Source organism: Labeo rohita, unplaced genomic scaffold (genome assembly GCF_022985175.1).
Source record: "Labeo rohita strain BAU-BD-2019 unplaced genomic scaffold, IGBB_LRoh.1.0 scaffold_72, whole genome shotgun sequence".
NCBI classification, from domain to species: domain Eukaryota; kingdom Metazoa; phylum Chordata; class Actinopteri; order Cypriniformes; family Cyprinidae; genus Labeo; species Labeo rohita.
In genome coordinates this window covers 286,716-305,642 of record NW_026129656.1, presented here as the reverse complement: position 1 = coordinate 305,642, position 18,927 = coordinate 286,716, and the positions used below count along the sequence as shown (strand labels likewise).

At 35.5% G+C, this 18,927-nt stretch overlaps 1 protein-coding gene across 2 annotated transcripts in view; it reads left to right on the top strand.

The window, feature by feature from the left end:
- Positions 1 to 18,927, top strand: part of flt4 (fms related receptor tyrosine kinase 4) — a 59,066-nt gene that overhangs the window by 12,062 nt on the left and 28,077 nt on the right. For both annotated transcript variants that reach the window (XM_051104420.1, XM_051104419.1), the window contains exons 3-9: positions 897 to 1,171; positions 8,125 to 8,252; positions 10,986 to 11,160; positions 13,747 to 13,889; positions 16,143 to 16,314; positions 16,426 to 16,543; positions 16,796 to 16,971. In XM_051104420.1, the coding sequence (XP_050960377.1) occupies positions 897 to 1,171; positions 8,125 to 8,252; positions 10,986 to 11,160; positions 13,747 to 13,889; positions 16,143 to 16,314; positions 16,426 to 16,543; positions 16,796 to 16,971 (1,187 nt within the window). The remainder of the gene's footprint in view (positions 1 to 896; positions 1,172 to 8,124; positions 8,253 to 10,985; positions 11,161 to 13,746; positions 13,890 to 16,142; positions 16,315 to 16,425; positions 16,544 to 16,795; positions 16,972 to 18,927) is intronic.

The following is an 18,927-nucleotide window of genomic DNA, read 5'->3' as shown; positions in this document are numbered from 1 at the left end:
ACCATAAAGCATCTAGGTTCAATTATTTGTGCGTGTCAAATGGGATAACATTTTTTATTTAAATAAACAACCAAGACAGATTCAGTCATTTTTGATTGAATAATTGGATAAGCATGTGGGCTATTACAAAAACAAGGAAAATGTTGAATTTGGAAGTGATTGGATGGTTAAGTTTAGAAATAAATGTGGTATGAACATGCAGGGAGGCAATCCAACGTGTTTAGCTCTAATCCCTTCAAAATGTGCAGACATTTCTCGCCAAGAGTTTCCAGAATAAATTGTTTTTCAACAGTTACAAACATATACCTTTGAGAGGAAAGCATATTTTTGGGCCACCGCACAGTGTGATCGATGAACAGTGTTACGCAAACTCATGGCTGGCGTTCAGAAATCACTGTATTTCATGATCTGATTGAGGAAAACATCAGTTTAAATGTCATTGCCTTTTCCAATTATCATCTAAAAACCTCGTTTTTCAAGTGACAACACAAACTTTTTTGCAAACAATCAAGACAAACATTACTATTATTTCTCAAACTCTTGAACTGAGGATTTAAACAACCACCCTCCTCTAACCTCAAGTATTACATCATGCCGTGCAAGACATTCTGCTCCATTGGTGGTACAAAGCTTAATGTCATATTGAGAAATTTGTACTGTTACTTTTCTAAATGTTTAGACTCATGAAAAATCTGCATAGGATGTGGCCTAGAAAAGGAGACTCAAACTTTATCTACTCAGCAATAGTCAGTCTTGTCTATAAGATGAACCGTTGGGGTATAAACCACTTTTTGTACTCAGAATTTACACCCTCAAGTTCTCAGGTACCATGTAGTTTTGGTGAAACATTTGGATTGGCACTGATTTTAATGTGATCACCTGACCCATTTCACTAGGGGACAGCGGATTCTGGACTGGAACTGGCCTGAAGTGTCTTTGAGTAAAGTGGAGTTTACTGATCGCCAGGATCAGCAGTCGCCCACTGACACCCCAGGCCACAGAGCAGTCAGGGTGAAGGAGTGTCAAGGGGAGCCTGGGAAACCCTACTGCAAGACCTTAATACTGACCAACACCCAGGCCGATGACTCTGGATACTACCGCTGCTTCTACCAGGACATCAAAGCTGTCATCGATGGGACCACGGCAGCCAGCATTTTTGTGTTTGTGCGAGGTGAGAGCTGAACAAACTTACTTCTTACTTAGTCTTTATATTATATATTTAAAATAAATTCTGGCTGGTATCATTCAGTTTTGGTAAAACCAAAATTAGAAATGTTGAATGTTGTAGGGTTGAAGGTCAGTGGCTAATTAAATACATCCTCAGAAATTAGAAGTTAAAGCTTTTTCTTTGTCCCAAGAATAAAACATTTATGTATTTATTTTTTGTATATGGGTCAGTGATGTGACATCTAAATTTTCTGTCTGATTGCATTTTTTCATTTAAAAATTGGTTTAAATGCATTACACTTTAACTTTTCCAAAAAGGTTAGTTATTTGTAATTTTTCTGTTATTCAAATTGTCAAAATAGCATGTAGTGCGACCGCCCGACCACGTTTTGGAAACGTCTTTGAAATGACCCTAAATTTATTCTGATAAATTTTCTGCACTATTTGGCATGATTTCCAAAGTGTTTTGTAATCCTGTATAAAATTGCAAAGCATTTGTATTTATATTTCCATCATAATATACAAACAAACTTTGTCCAATGATTTCCATTTGATGAAATATCATGTGGTGCGAGTGTCAAGAAACTACCATTTTGGGACTTTTATGTTGAAATCCATCCAAAGGTAGGACTTTGAATCATATAGCTATTTGCCATTGACCCATGGAAGCATTAAACAGGTTTGTAACTCTGCTGGTATGTAGGTACTACATTTGGATATCATGTGGTATGACCTCAAAAATAAAAAATCTTGTTATTTCTACAAGTATTTATTTTTATTATAAACTTCATAGTGACCTTATGTGGGAAGCAAGCTTGTTTTGTTTAGGTGGCCAATTCTGTGCTTGTAAATTTTGACTGAATTTGAAATATCATGTGGTGCGACCACTGCAGAGTGTGTTCCATATATGTCCCAGATTGGCAGTTTTTGTGCTAGTTTTTCTGAAATCTTGTTTCACCCGTGAAAACATTTTAATCAACTTTAATTTACTCTCCTGTCTGGTTTGTTTGTCGAACAAAATGGCATTTTTGGTGTTATGATTGCTCAGATTGCCTGTTAATCAAACTCCCGGTAAAGGGTCATTTTAGTAGCCAAGATTGGGCAAAGTTCAGAAATAACTGGGGCTAAAGAAATACCAGCAGTTAATGCCATGTGCTGGACCTTTTACACACGTCTCTTTAAATAGAGTTTCAATGATATTAGGCCTTTGCATCATTTGGAGCGACTGCTCATCATGTGGCGACCAATAATAGGAAAATCTGTATAAAAATAAAAATAAAATATCTCCTTTGTGTGGTTGAAATATGAATCATTGCTACAGCATACATAAGTGAATGGTATAACATAACATACCATAATATTGTTAAATATTTTCATCAGTTTTATGCAATTTACACAAAAAATAAGTCTGCTAACTACATTTAAGAAGGCAACTCTGAAAATATAAAACAAAAATATGAGATCATTATTTACAAAAACTCAAAATAAATCCAAATAATTTGTTTCTAAACACTTTAATTACTGAGAACATCTAAAAATGTTTTTAAGAATGTCAAGGAAATGAATTAATTTTAATATAAATCATGGTCGCACCACATTACATTTTTTAAGGCTATGGCCAATTCATCGAGATGAAATAAACCCACTAAAATCTCTGTCGAAAAAACTTATACGTCGACGACCCATATGTAAAAAAAAATCATCACTGTTTTTTTTCTTAAGAGTTGAACTATTGAGCTTTATGGAACCAACATAAGTGTCAACATAATGAAATTCTGATAAAGACAATGTGATCAAAACATTGTAACATCACTTCTGTATGCACTGTATGATTGTATTAAGGAAATGTTGTGGAAGTGTAAGGGCAGATTTACTTTATTTTACTTTATTACTTCACATCCATTTCACCAGATGCATTACACTGAGAACAGCATAATCATGAAAGTAATGTAAATTATGTAAGTAGGTAATATAGGAAGCTTTGAAGACTCAAATAGTGCGTAAATGTTGTTGTTAGAATGGGCCTGCAGTTAAGGTTCTGGACAAGTGGACTGCAATTCTTCCTTGCTCTTTAGATCATTTGTGTAAATACATACTTAACCTTTGAAAGTAGTTCAATTTAGTTGAATATCAGTGTCTGGTCCCTTTTGTGGCATTTTCCTGAGGCAAACCAAATCACAAATCCCATTTTTATTTGACTCCCTTCAAAGAATGCTTGGCCAAGCTATCTTTGTCTCTGTTTCTGAGTTTGTGTTTTCTTTGGGAAACAGACAAAGACATCATAAACATCTCATTCAAAACATCACCCGCGTCAAAAGATCAGAGAAGATTATACATGAACAAGCTTAAAACATGTTTGGTTTACCTTGAAACGGCCTGGGATTAGGAAGGAGCTTTTATACTGAATAAACTAAAGATAAGCAATAAAGACATTTACATAATGCCAAATCTGCTGATATCACCACTAGAGAGAACGTACATTCACTGTTACCCTGCCAGTGTCCGCCTTATTATTTATAAGGAAGAATATTTATTTTCAGTTCGATGGCTTAAGCACATTATCCCCTCAGTAATGTGGATAAGAGTTTAGCTATAGTTTAATGTACTTGTTAATATTATATTTGGCCGTCAAGCCTGGATTCATAAATAAATTTGCCTTTTCAGCAAAAACCTTTTATTCAACACTCAGTCATGTTACTTGTACGTTTATCTGGGAAAGGTTTTTTGAATCCAGGCCTACTAACTGCCCATTTTTAATCTAAACACTCCAACAGACAACACTGAAGCCTGTAGTAAAGGAATAGTTCAACAACAAAAGCAGCAGGTTATGGTGAGGACAAAAACAGGCCATACAGTACAGTTTTCAACAGTCCAGTGAAGTTCACATTTATCTTGTGTTCACATTCCAAAACATTCTGTCGGCACACCTGAATTAGCTGAAAGAGCACGGTGCTTGTTTCGTTTTGGATTAGCTGGGCAACACAATGCCAAAACAGCACTGGTTCTTCCATGATTATCATTGAAGAACATCTTATTTTTTGCACAGTGCATCTTACTGGCCTTTTTGGCCATTTTGGAGCTTGACAGACATTGTCACCAGTAATGGGAATAACGGTGTTATAAATAAATGCTTTGTCTCACACAAGCGCAAAGAAAGATACAGAGCGAGATATACCATGCAAAATCGACACGCTACATGTAAACGCTATTCTCTGTTGCGTTGTCCTGTCAAAATAACAGAGTTCCTTTGGAATTCTTCAGCTTTTAAGAACTGCCGGTTTCTCCAGTAGTAGGTGGAACTAATGCACAAACGGCAATCTCATTGGCTATTATCGTCCCTGTTTTAATTTCAGCAAATCAGTTTGAGCGAACGCAGACAACCTGATTAATATTCATGAACCCAGCAGCTCATTAATCCTTAGTGCACTTTTTCATTTTTTTATAGAAACACTTAATTACAAACAATATCCTAAGCACCAGTCCTAAGTTCAGGCAACATGACAAATATGCATTCATACATCTAAAGTCTACTTTACATCTACTAAAGTTTAATGCTAAATTATCATAATGTCATATTATAATGTTTGACTAACTGATGTACTTTCAGATATTTAAAAAAAAAAACAGTGCCAAGTTTGAACTTCCAAAATGCAGTTTAAATGCAGCTTCAAATACTCCCAAATGCAGTTGTAAATGTCCCAACCGAGGAAGAAGGGTCTTATCTAGCGAAACGATTGGTTATTTTCATAAAAAAAAAATACAATTTAAATACTTTTTAATCTCAAATGCTCGTCTTGTCTTGCTCTGCCTGAACTCTGTGTATTCTGACTCAAGACAGTTAGGGTATGTCGAAAAACTCCCATCGAATTTTCTCCCTTAACTTCAAAAATCATTTCAAAATCATCCTATATTGCTGCAGAAGTACCGACCAAGTCTTTACAAAGTGAACATGCAAAGAAGATCAAACACCCTTAACAAAAAAGGTAAAACAGCAATATAGGACGATTTTGAAATTGAGGGAGAACATGAGATGGGAGTTTTTCTACATACCCTAACTGTCATGAACCAGAATACATAGAGTTCAGGCAGAGCAAGACAAGACAAGCATTTGACTAAAAAGTATATAAATCGTATTATTTTAATGAAAATAACAGATTGTTTCGCTAGATAAGACCCTTCTTCCTCAGCTCGTTTACAACCGCATTTGGGATCGTTTGAAGCCGCATTTAAACTGCATTTTGGAAGTTCAAACTCGGGGCACCATAGCATTCCATTATATGGAGAAAAATGCTGAAATGTTTTCCTCAAAAATTTCATAATGAACATCTTGGATGACAAGGGAGTAAGTACATTATCTGTAAATCTTTGTTCTGGAAGTGGACTTCTCCTTTAATATAAAGCGTTTTAAGACGCTTCTTTGGTCAAACTTTAGTTTGGGAACCAATTCTCACTATTAACTATGACTTTTCTCTCAATAAACTCCTAATTTGCAGCTTATTAATAGTTAGTAAGGTCGTTGTTAAGTTTAGGTGTGGGTACAATTAAAGGGATGTACAATTTGGTGATGCAGTGATGCAGTAACACAATCATTATGCTATGTATGCTAATAAGCAACTAGTTAATATTAAAAATAGGACACGAAACTACAGTTTTTTTAAAGGTACTTACATTATTACAATTTAAAATAATTTTTTTTTATTTTTCTCTACTACCGAAAACAACAAAAACATACAGGTCTGGAATGATGTGTGTTGGTAAATAATGAGCAAATTTATGGTTGAAGTCTTTCTTTAACAATTCACAGGGGGATTGTTTGTCTTCGTAACAAAATCCAGCTCTGTATTTGTAACCAATTGGTTTTCGACCAGTTGATCAAAGCATCAGCTGACTCACTCACTCGTGTGAAATCCTGGGTGATTTCTCCTGACAAGATGCCAAAACGGTTTCCACAGATCTTACCAGGGGGTTGATCAGAGCCAGCTGAAATCACAGCTATAAATTAGCAGTGAGCGTAAAGCAGAATGGCACTTGGCTGCATGTGGCTTCAGTTAACCGCTTATAGGTCCCGCTGTCAGCATTATAGCTACATGTCATGCCCTCGAGTGCCTCCCAGTCTCTTTGGAAAGGCACCCTGAAAAAAAGCAATTCACCTCCTGAAGATGATTTATGGTGACGCATCATAACAGTGAGGAGTTGTATATTTTTCCTATTATGTCTGTGTACGCAGACCACCGCGGGGCAGAAACAAACCTCGAGATACAAACCTTTTGTTTGGACTCTGACAGCTTGGAGTGATTGCTTTGAGCTACGTGAGGAAAAATCTGACTCGTTAGAATAATGGAGGCTTTAGAGATGGAATATTCTAGGTTAAATACTTAAGTTTTATCATGCTGTTGATTGGCACAGAAAATCATTTACAAAAATGTGCATGGAGTCAAACATGTACAGTGGTCTAGGAGGCAAGACTAAAGTGCCACAATCAAATGATTAATATATGCACAATGTTTTGACAGTATGGCCATGATTTAGTATAATTTGAAATATTATCATGTACTCTGTGCAAGTCTGTGAATGCAAACGCCTCTAGCTTCACAAGCGCAGCATGGTGTCAGACCGTAATTTATAACGCATTGCAGGCACTTGCAGCATTCTCAGCATTGCAGCAAGGGGCTCTATAGCAATCATTAGCATAAACTATTGTCGTTTTTCTATTTCAGGTCAAATACTATAATGGTGGAGCAAAAATCTGTTTTTAACTAGCTACTTGAATTGCACAGACATTTGAAGGAAACTCTATCGCATCCTTGAGTACAGAAATATATCAACAGAATGTTGCTTGAGGCTGCTTTCTTGCATTTGCATACTTTTATATGTATGATTCTGACCTTAAACAATACGTGTGTTAGAATGTGACCATTACCCACTGAAATTATGTCAGTAACACATAACTTGGTTTAAAGGAGAACTCCGCTTCCAGAACAAAAATTACAGATAATGTACTCACCCGCTTGTCATCCAAGATGTTCATGTCTTTCTTTCTTCAGTCGTAAAGAAATTATGTTTTTTGAGGAAAACATTTCAGGATTTTGCTCCATATAATGGACTGCTATGGTGCCCCGATTTTGAACTTTCAAAATGCAGTTTGCATGCGGCTTCAAACAATCCCAAATGCAGTTGTAAACGATCCCAGCTGAGAAAGAAGGGTCTTATCTAGTGTAATGATCGGTTATTTTAACAAAAATAATACAATGCTCGTCAAATGCTTGTCTTGTCTTACTCTGTCTGGACTGTTTTTGTTCTGGTTCATGACAGTTAGGGTATGGCGAAAAAAACTCCCATCTCATGTTCTCCCTTCGAAATCGTCCTATTTCGCTGTTTTACCTTTTTTGTTAAGGGTGTTTGATCTTCTTTGCATGTTCAGTTTGCAAAGACTGGGTCGGTACTTCTGCAGCGATGTTGGATGATTTTGAAATGATTTTTGAAGTTGAGGGAAAAAATACGATTGGAGTTTTTCGACATACCCTAACTGTCTTGAGTCAGAATACACAGAGTTCAGGGAGAGAGAGGCAAGACGTGTGTTTGAGATTAAAAAGTATTTAAATTGTATTTTTTTAATGAAAACAACCGATCATTTCGCTAGATAAGACCCTTCTTCCTCGGCTAGGATCATTTACAATCGCATTTGGGATTGTTTGAAGCCGCATTTAAACTGTATTTTGGAAGTTCAAAATTGAGGGGAACCATACCAGTCCATTATATGGAGAAAAATGCAGAAATGTTTTCTTTAAAAACATAATTTCCTTCTGACTGATGAAAGAAAGACATGAACATCTTGGATGACAAGGGAGTGAGTACATTATATGTGAATCTTTGTTTTGGTAGTGGACTTCTCCTTTAAGGTAACAAAGGGGCAAGAAAAATATAGACAACTGTTCATGTCACTTTTTCTTTCAACAGACCCAAACCGTCCATTCATCAGGAGCAATGAGAACCGCATGGAGACCATCTTCGTTACGGATTCTCAAACTCACATTGAAGTGCCTTGCCTGGTTTCAGATCCTGACCTAAAAGTTACTCTCTTCACGGTAGGTCCTCCAGCACACTTTCAACAGCAGCTCACCTGATCTCTATGTTTCTGCAAAATGGATTAGGGGACTTGTTTGTTTTTATGTTATTTTAGAGATTTAACCCAGGATAATTACAGTTACTGCATACATAGCGTAACTTTAGCCCTTAGTTGACTCAGGTGACAGCTTTCTAAGCCAAAGTAAATGAAAACAGTAATTTGAAAAAAAAATTTTCTCCAGAATTTTAGCAACTTTTTAAAATTTTAGAACTAGTTGTTCTTTAGGTATTCTTCATTTATGGGCTGGGTTCACTGGGCAAAGTGTGTAGTGGTGAAATGGGGCGGAGAGATCTCGGTCTGTTTATACTTTGTTAAAATGAACTTATTTAGATATCTTTAAATGTTGCGTAACTGATTTCAGCATTGTGCTGACTTCCACTATTTTGTTAGCATCAACCATACACCCTCTTTGCGTATCAGCCAAACCAATGTCAGCGATTTCAGATATGAAAAATGTATGACAGAAAGCTGACTTGTTCATTTTGTTTTTCATCCATTGGCTAAAAAGTATTAGCCTGATTTTCTCAAATCTTTGTTAACAGAGCCTCTGGCTGTCACATAGACAGGTGTGATTTCTCACAACAACTCTCACATAATATTTAGTTATGTAACAGCGCTGTTTCCTTCCTGTCCCAGACAGATAGGAATTTTGTGTGTAATACTCTTCATTCTAAGGACAATTACTAAGAACAAGCAGTTATATATGAAACTAAATTAATAATACAGACTGTTACCATCTGGTCTCATAGAAAAAGGACCATCATGCACCTATGAGGTGTGGTAAGACTTGACAAACAAGCAAATAAATAAGTTTTTTTAAAGTTCAAAAGTTTTATTTAATTGCAAAAGAATTTGACAGCCATGGTAACTATGAATTTGATTGCATGGAAAGGAGCAGGTTTGACATTTTGTTCCATAGGGAGTTTTGAGTGACATGAGGGTGGAAAGCAAGTGAGATGCAGTAAGTGTGAATTGAATGGACTGACCTAATGTAGACTTGACTTTGGCCTCATTCAGTCTGTAGATTTTTGCTTCAGACTAAAGATGTAGTGTGCTCAAATTGTGCTCTGCAACATTTCATGGGCAAAATATAGCAATTTCAATTGGAATCTGTTTGATTGGGAGTTTCACATGAGGGTGAAATGTTTTTCCATGCAAAGTTTGCTCATTTTCAAGTTGATCATGTGAGTTCATCGTGTGACCAACAGAAAGCTGCTTGGTTAGAAAGTGACTTCCATGTGAGCTGTGCTTCATACACAGCGTTGGGGAGTAACTAGTTACATGTAACGGAATTATGTAATTTAATTACAAAATAAATGTAATTGTAATTAGTTACAGTTACTGAGAAAAAATGTGTAATGAAATTACAGTTACTTTTGAAAATGTTAATGATTGCAAAGGGGGATACATCTGAATTTTTTTCACACACACACTCACACACACATACAGATTTAATTGACTTCTTTCATAAATTGCATTGACTGCTCTAAAATGAGACAGCAATGTTTCAGGAGTTTAGGACACATAATAGGACACATGCTTATTCAATAACTGTTTTATTTCCTATTTGGGTTTATGCATATACTGTATTTTTTCAGATTAATAGTTTTTTCCAATGCATTATTAGATGCCAGTGTTTCCTGTCATAACTATGCAAACATTTGATTTCAACCAGTATCATAGCTATTAAACTATTTCTTGTTATGATTTCAAATCTGTATTTAACCTTAGAATGATCTCAAAGTAAATAAGAAGTGTTAAGTCTGAATTTGTGGTGACTGTGCTTTAAATCAAATTATTACACGGCTCTGTGGAATGCTTGATTCTGATCGGTCAGTCATGACATTCCAAGGTATGTTATTCCCCGATAACGACTGGTAAAAACTAATGTCACAGACTCATCCGGGAAACTTAAGTCGGCGCTATATGCTTGATCATTTTTCTTGGTGGAAGCTTTGCATTTGGTTAGCTAATAAAAAAAAAAAAAAAACTCATTTCAATATTATGTGTACAATGATTTAATTCTGTCAACTTGCCACTTGCTAGCAACTGATTTCTTCATGGAAGCTTTGCGTTCAAATATTTCAAATCAGATCAGTGTTTCGTGTCTTATTTAATTATTTACTTTAATTATTTAATTATTTACTTTTGTGGCAAGCAGCTGTGTAGTAAGTGGGATAATGTACATCTAGCCAGTTGTTATCACAAAATAAAGATGTATATTATTTTAAAAAGATTTTGAAAGTCTGGCAGTAATCAGTGTTGAGCGCTACTGTAATTTTAACTCTGCCTGGTTTAAATGTTTCAAAATGACTAACAGTTGAAAATAAAAGTAATCAAAAAGTAATCAAATGTAATAAGTTACATTACTTTAAAGTAATTGAAAAGTTACACTACTTATTACATTTTAAATAGAGTAACTTGTAATCTGTAACATATTACATTTCCAAAGTAACCTTCCCAACACTGTTCATACATTGCTATGGTATTTTTTCACTTAAATTTCACTAATGTTACCTCACCTTTACACATCGTTACAAAAATTGTGCAAGTTAATTTTCAAAGATACAAAGAATTATTTTTTTGGATGCTTAAAGTCTACTTTAGTCACTAATCATCTGCCTGCAGTTGTTGTTTTTTTTTTTCAAACTTCAGTTGATGTTTGATTGAATGTTTGTTGTTGTTCGTACAGTTAGAACAGCCTCCATTGCTTCTACAAGGCAATGAGATCACCTGGAATAATAAAAGGGGCTGGTCGGTTCCCAGACACATCTTTAAGAACAGTTCCACCTTCTTTGGCTTCTTCTGCTCCACCTCAATCCACAACAATGAGCACAGTTCATCTATATATATTGTGCAGGCCATAGGTAAGTTTCATATCAAAACTGTCTAGCTTCAAGTCAGCATGAAATGAAAATTTACTCAGTTTACTTTGTTTCAAATACATTCCTGTTCTTCAGAATCTTTCTTCAAAAAGCAAAAACGTGCCTGAAGGCTGTACAGGCTGTTGGTTAATGCTGCGCAATAGACACACTGATTTAAGCAGTTAATGAAGCCTTTCTAAACTCTTGCCAGTTAACACCGCAATTTAATAGTTAACATTATTAATGTTTATAGCTATAATAGCAAATTGTCAAGATGCTATTAAGTTGAATGCAAGATTTGTCCAGAAAGTTCTTGGTAGATAGCAGATTTTCTTTCCGTATGCTGGTTCTGGAGTTGGCTGTGATCTTCTCCCACCCTGTTGAGGGACCTCTCAGAAATGCTTTATCATTACACTGCTAAATGAGGTCATCATCACTCTTTTTTGATCTAATGTGAGGGTCGTGCAAAACATTCTCCAAAATCAATAGCCTTTTTACTCAAGAGGGAAAAATGAAAACTGTGCTTCACTTACGTGGTGCTGTAGAGTCAGCAGAGCATTACCACCATACCAGCTGACCTCCTGAATAAATATTACATTAGCATATCTAATAAAATCCACCTAATGGCTTTGTTTGCTTCACTTGCTCTATTTGGGCCTGTTCAAACTTACAAATTACCAACAACTCACAAAGTCACAGTTGGGTTTATTTTGATTAATGAGCTGTTTGCTAATCACGCAGATCACACAAACAAAGAAGGGACCACAGTAAAGAAGACCTTGCACTGAAACACATTAGTCAATGCCAGGTTCTGTAAATGTACAAAATTTGCTGAGAAAGTGTGATTAGTAGTGGTGTTTTCTAAGGAATTCAACTGTAAACTTGACACATTACTTCACTGTAAAAAAAAGTTCTGTTAAATTTGACTGTAAAAAATACAGTATCAATGTTTTAACTTAGATTTTGCATTTAAATTTCATTAACTGATATAATGTTAGTATACCAACCTATCTGAATCAGTTTTTTACCTTTGTAATACACTGATAACTAGAGAAAGTCATATGATGAACCAAAGCCCATCACAAGCAGCTTTTATATATTATATAGATATGGAAGGTGCACAGTGTCATTTACACAAACACTAAACACCATCATGGTAACAGACTTGAAACTGAAATAATGCAATAAACATTAACAACATTAGATCTAACATACAACCCTAATGTACAAAACTGATCAGAAAAAAAAACTAAGAAGAAACATAGTTATTTCAACAACAAATTTGAAATGTAATTGAGGGATTTCTGGGAACGTCAATTTATGTTTATTCACAGTATACAAAATTATTCTTTTCACTTCCAAAACAGCATACTACTGTAAAATTACATGCAATGTCCAACACATTTTTTCACTGTATATAGCAGGGGAACTTACCGTTTTTTACTGCAGCATTATTACAGTCTTTTACCATTAAATTCATGGTCATTTTTTACAGTGTTGTTCTGCATTGTTTGTGATACATACCTCAAATGATGTGAATCAAAAAATTTTTTAAATTGTCAGACATAGAGGATGATAAAATTGGCCAAAATATCAATAACTAACCTAACCCATGTACTAACAACAAGTACATGTTGTTAATTAATATTATTCAGTACTTATTTGTGTAATTACACTTTAACAAGGGCACCTTAAAATAAAGTCTGACCCAAAAATCTCACTTAAGCCAGGCTCACACTACAGAATTTTTAAAATCCTAACCGATTATGAAATCTGGTTGCAATGCACACATAAGGAAAATCTTTGCAGATTATCTTCCCTGAAATCTTAAATATGCACAGACTACAAAATTGTGGCGCATCACATGCTACAAGATATTATTAAGATCATCATGACGGAGGGAGCGCCTCACATGATCTTACGCTACAGATCGTCATTTCAGCAACTAATGTTTACATATGTTAGCTAGGGGGCTAGCAGTGTTATATACTCTGAAAACTGAGACAGTTTCACTCCACAGCTTTCCTTGCTCCATGCGGTTGTGGTATGTTTCAACATATTATACAGACAGTGTTACTACAAAAACATAAGAAGCAGTTTCCTCCATCTCCACTATCCAATGAACCGTAGCAGCTGTTTCGCGGTCGAACATTGGCTGTTATGAAAGTACTGACGTAATCATAGCCGTGATCATCCCGATTTAAAATCCTGAATATCAAACATGTTTGATATGATTGGGGCGGCCCCGATTTGTGTGCGAGCAGATCGGGAGGTGCAAGATTCGATCTGTGAATGTCTCGCATTACCAGATAATCCGTTGTGAACATCGGGACCGATCAAGCTTTTTGCTCCGATTCTCGGGAGGGGAAAATCGGGGCAAAATCGTGTAGTGTGAGCCCGGCTTTAAAAGGTACTGTACAGCAGTACATTAAAAATTGCCCAGAGCATCTAGCAACCACATAGCAGCGCCCTGGCAACCACCCACAACACCCTAGTATCACTGTGGAGACAGCCCTGCTATACACACTACATCCATGGCTCCAATAACTTGAAAAGTGCTGACAAGTCCATGTTTGCAACACCCAACAGGACTGAAGTTTTACGAGCTCAAGCTGTTTCCTGAGGACTCGCCCGTGGAGCTCATACAGGGGGAGGGTCTGGAGCTCAACTGCACGGCACTAGTCGAGTTCAATACTGGTGTGGAATTCCAGTGGGACTACCCGGGCCAAAAGGTAATTACCAGGCCACACTGCATATTACAATTATCAGTATAATCAGCTCTTTCAGATTGAACTACAAGCAAGAACATGACCTGTCTAACCTTTATCTAATTCATTTGTGATGGAATTGGGCTGTGAAGAAAAATGCAGCGGCTTCGGTGTGATTGCGTTCCATAGTAATAAATCTCTGCTAACATATGCAAACGTCATAATCATTATTCTCCCACACTCATGTGCTTATCTGTGGCCACTCATACATCTATCCAGTTATTATTTCCACTGTCTCAATAGTCCAGAATTTCATTTCTACATCAGCCATAGTTAGTTTCCTCCATCCCTTGTGTACTGGAGTCATTTAATTCATATTCACATTTTGCCTAAAAAGTATATTTTGCATAAAGAAAATAAAGTCTGTTTTTTATTACTGTCCTGTCCCCAAAATCAAATGCAGATGGAAAGAATATGCCACAAACCTGCAATAATTAAATATGTTAAATAACACATATATCCTTTATGTATTCATTCCCATTGTATTAACTAATGTTTTTTCTGCTGACCCTCGATGATCCAATTCAACCATACTAATAAGTAAAAATTACTTTAATATTAAACTAACATTTTAAACTAACATTTGTGCTTCTTTTTTAATTGATGAAGAGTGTTAAAGGAAGGAATGTGAATGTGAATTCACATCTGTACAGTAGAACACAGAAGAAGAAATTCTTCTGTTCTACTGTACAGGTGTGAATTCACATTTCCTTCAGCCTGAGGCTTATTCATTTCACTTTTGGTGTGAAAGGGCTTTAATGTTAGCAAAAAATATAACTTTTTATATTAAAAACAAACAAGCTAGCCAGCCCAGATTTCTAAAATAATGCAAAAGTAACACAAAAGTAACGTAACACATTATTTTATATAAAAAAGTAACTAAGTAGCATAATTAGTTTTTTTAGGGAGTAATGCATTACTTTTAAAAGTAACTTTCCCCAACACTGGTACTTAGTACTAAGAAATATTGGCACAATGCAAAAAAATCTTAATGTTTAAAAAAAAGGGCTCCCATTTTTTATATTTTGTATATTTATATGTTACATTACTTATATTAGGGCCCTATGATTTCCGCGATGCGGAAAACGCGGACGGAATCGCGGAATCCAAGCAACCAATCCAATCAAATTGTGTCAATCATCAATATGGGCTAGTATCTGTAAATATATTATGCCGCAAAAATACCATTTAAATGTGAATCCTGCATGATCTGCTTGTCTCTATTTTAATGAAAGGAGCAGACGAGCGGATTTGTTTACAACACACACTGAAGCACGCGTGACGCTCGCGGTTATTTCAGCATTTGACCTTTCCATTTTAGGAAAACTAGTGTCATATCATATACACACAGAAATGTTAAGGTAGACACGGCAACCCGTCAAAATAAAAGTCCGGCTTAACTTGAAGACATTGTGCCAGAAATGTATTACTACTATTACTACAACTACACTACTACTACTAAAATGAAACAAACATTATTTTTTAGGGTATAATCACACAACATTTCTTCCATGTTTTAATTTTAATAGTAAATTCCCCTTTGTTTGCCAAAAAAAGTTTGCTTAATTTTCAATAATTAAAAGATAAATTAAATTAATTTTTTATGCCTTCATTTGATAACCAGAACATTTTAAGTACACAACACAGAATTTCTGAGGGTAAAAAAAACTTTCATAAGGCTATTTTAAGAATAAATTTGAATAAATTAAGTATGCATTCAAATAATTAGACATGCTAAAACATAGAATTTGATAACAATAAAACATGGTGAGAAAACATAAAAACATTTCATAGGGCCCTAAACATGTCATTTTTGTTAAACCTTTATTAAATTGATGTGAAATTGTATAAGTTTCATTATTTTAATTAATTAGACATGCTCTTTAATTAATAAAATTTAATTTACCATTAAAAAGGTGTTGAGAAAAATTGAAAAGGAAAAAAAACGGAATCCAGAAAAATTAAAACGGAAAAAACGGAATTTGGGAAAAAATAAAATGGATTTCATAGGGCCCTATTATATTTATAATATATTACTTACCTCACTGTGCCAATATAACTCAAAATGATCTATGACTGTGGTATCGTCATTCTGTAAAGCTAGTTATGTGGTAGTATGTAGTATTTTAATTGGTGACATTTCAAATAGCAAGTGCACACAACAAGTTCACAAAAGGCAGACCACTAATCAGATATTTTTTGCCACTGTGCGGACAGGAGAATCGGCTAACAAGTGTAAATTATGTGCGTAACATCCTGGACAAAGGCACGGAAACCTCTAGTATCCTCACAATCCGAAACGTTAACGTGGATGATAGCGGCTACTACACCTGCTCTGCCAGTAGTGTGGAGGTGAAACGAGAGCTTACTATTGTAGTCTTAGTTCACGGTAGGTAACAAAATAACTATGCCTGTACTGCTTTACGTTTAAATGATATATAAATATATAGTTAAATACACACAGTGTGTTACTGTTTCTGTATGTTTTATAAATCCACAGAGAAGTCTTTCATCACCTTGGACTACAGGAATGGATCAGTTATAGAGGCGAAAGAGGGACAAAAATCTGTCCGGCTTCCTGTGAAAGTGTTAGCATACCCCTTACCAGAAACACAATGGTAAAAAGTCAAGCTACATGTCCAACTTGTGAACCCTGTGTTTGCCATATAATCTGAATGTGTTTTTTTATTTGATGTAATCAGTCGTCAAAATAAAAGACCTTGCTCTGGCATCAGAAAGTGCTCAAATAGAGACATTTTTTACCATCTAATAAATTGTTAATGGATAAAATCAAGAGCCATCCTATATTTTTCTTCATGCTGAATGTCGTGTTTTTCAAATCTAAGTCTAAATGATCTATGTGTGTGCAGGTTTAAGAATGGCAAACTGATCACCAGACGGCCAGAGTTCAGCCGGTTTAGGGTCCAGCAGCATGCTCTGGAGATCAGGGACGTTTGTAAGCAGGACGCTGGAGAATACACGCTGGTCCTGAAAAACACGCGAGCAGCCCTTGAGAAAAGACTAAACTTCACGCTCATAGTCAATGGTAACTCTTTTAATGTGTAATAGATGTTTATATATCTGCAGTTTTGTTTTAGGTTGATACATTATTAAATAGAAATCAGGGTTTGTCTGCCGTGTTGGTAAAAAATCTGAGCTGGAAACAGAATAATTCTAGGTACGGTACAAATGTTAGAAGGAATGATTCATCAAATAAATGAAAATGAAAAATAAGGCATGAAAATGATCATGTATGTGCAGTTTTCTTTTCCAGCACTAACATAAGAATGGCAGGTGGATGCTAAAAACATGGACTAAATTTTAAAGCTGCAATCTGAAACTTTTTTGTTTAATAATTTGCTAAATGTATATTAGAAATGAGTACATCATGAATCCATTGTCCAAACCTTGTTTTTGACCTATCCTGAATCACTATGCTACACCTATGATAAGTTTTTATATTCAGACTATTTTAGACTGGTTCTGGTAAGAACTGGTGCGGAGTAGCCTAGTATCTGCGTAACTCGTCATAGACATAAACAGAGAGAAGTAGCTCCGGCTACAATGTTCTTCCGCAAGACACATGCATTCTGTTTATTAAAGGAGAAGTCCACTTCCAGAACAACAGTTTACAAATAATTTACTCACCCCCTTGTCATCCAAGATGTTCATATCTTTCTGTCATCAGTTGTAAAGAAATTATGGTTTTTGAGAAAAGCATTTCGGGATTTTTCTCCATATAATGAACTTCATTGGTGCCCCAATTTTGAACTTCCAAAATGTAGTTTAAATGCAGCTTCAAAGGGCTCTAAACAATCCCAGCCGAGGAAGAAAGGTCTTATCTAGTGAAACGATCTGTAATTTTTTCGAAAAATAAAAATTTGTATACTTTTTAATCACAAAATCTTGTGTAGCACAGGAATCACATCTAAGTTCATAGTCTGTGTACTTTGGCTTAAAAAGGTAGAGTATGGCGAAAAGCTCCATATTATTTTTTCCTACAACTTCAGAATTGTCCGAAATCGTTGTACCTTTTTGTTTGTAAACAATGTTTGACTTACTTGCACTTCCTTAGTCTTTACGCGTTCGCTTTGTAAACACTGGGTTTGTACGTTCTGTGTGATCTTTCAGTGTGATTCAATAGTACGTAGTGTCATGGACACGCATCCCAGAGCCTGTGCTACACAAAAATTTTGTGCTTAAAAAGTATGCAAAATTTAATTTTCCAAAAAAAATGAACGATCGTTTCGCTAGAAAAGACCCTTCTTCCTCGGCTGGGATTGTTTAGAAACCTTTGAAGCTGCATTTAAACTACATTTCAGAAGGTAAAAATCAGGGCACCAGTGACGTCCAGTATATGGAAAAAATTCCTGAAATGCTTTCCTCAAAAACCATAATTTCTTCACGACTGAAGACAGAAAGACATGAACATCTTGGATGACAAGGGGGTGAGTAAATTATTTGTAAATTGTTGTTCCGGAAGTGGACTTCTCCTTTAACCGCTAGAGCGCCAAAAGTTATGGACTGCAGCTTTACAACAGAATCCTTTTATAGACACACTACTGGTCAAAAGTTTGGAATCATTAACATAATTCCACGATTCCACAGGTTTTTGAAAGAAGTCTGATTGATACAAATTCATTGTGTGTAGTAAATCTTGTAATTAACAGTAATTTGTCATCCACGATGTTCATGTCTTTCTTTCTTCAGCTGTAAAGAAATTATGTTTTTTGAGGAAAACATTTCAGCATTTTTCCCCATATAATGAACTGATATGGTGCCCCGATTTTGAACTTCCAAAATGCAGTTTAAATGCGTCTTCAAACGATCCCAGCCAAGGAAGAAGGGTCTTATCTAGCGTAACGATCGGTTATTTTAATAAAAATAATAAAATTTTTATACTTTTTAATGCCAAATGCTCGTCTTGTCTTACTCTGCCTGGACTGTTTTTGTTCCTGTTCATGACAGTGAGGGTATGTCGAAAAACTCCCATCTCATGTTC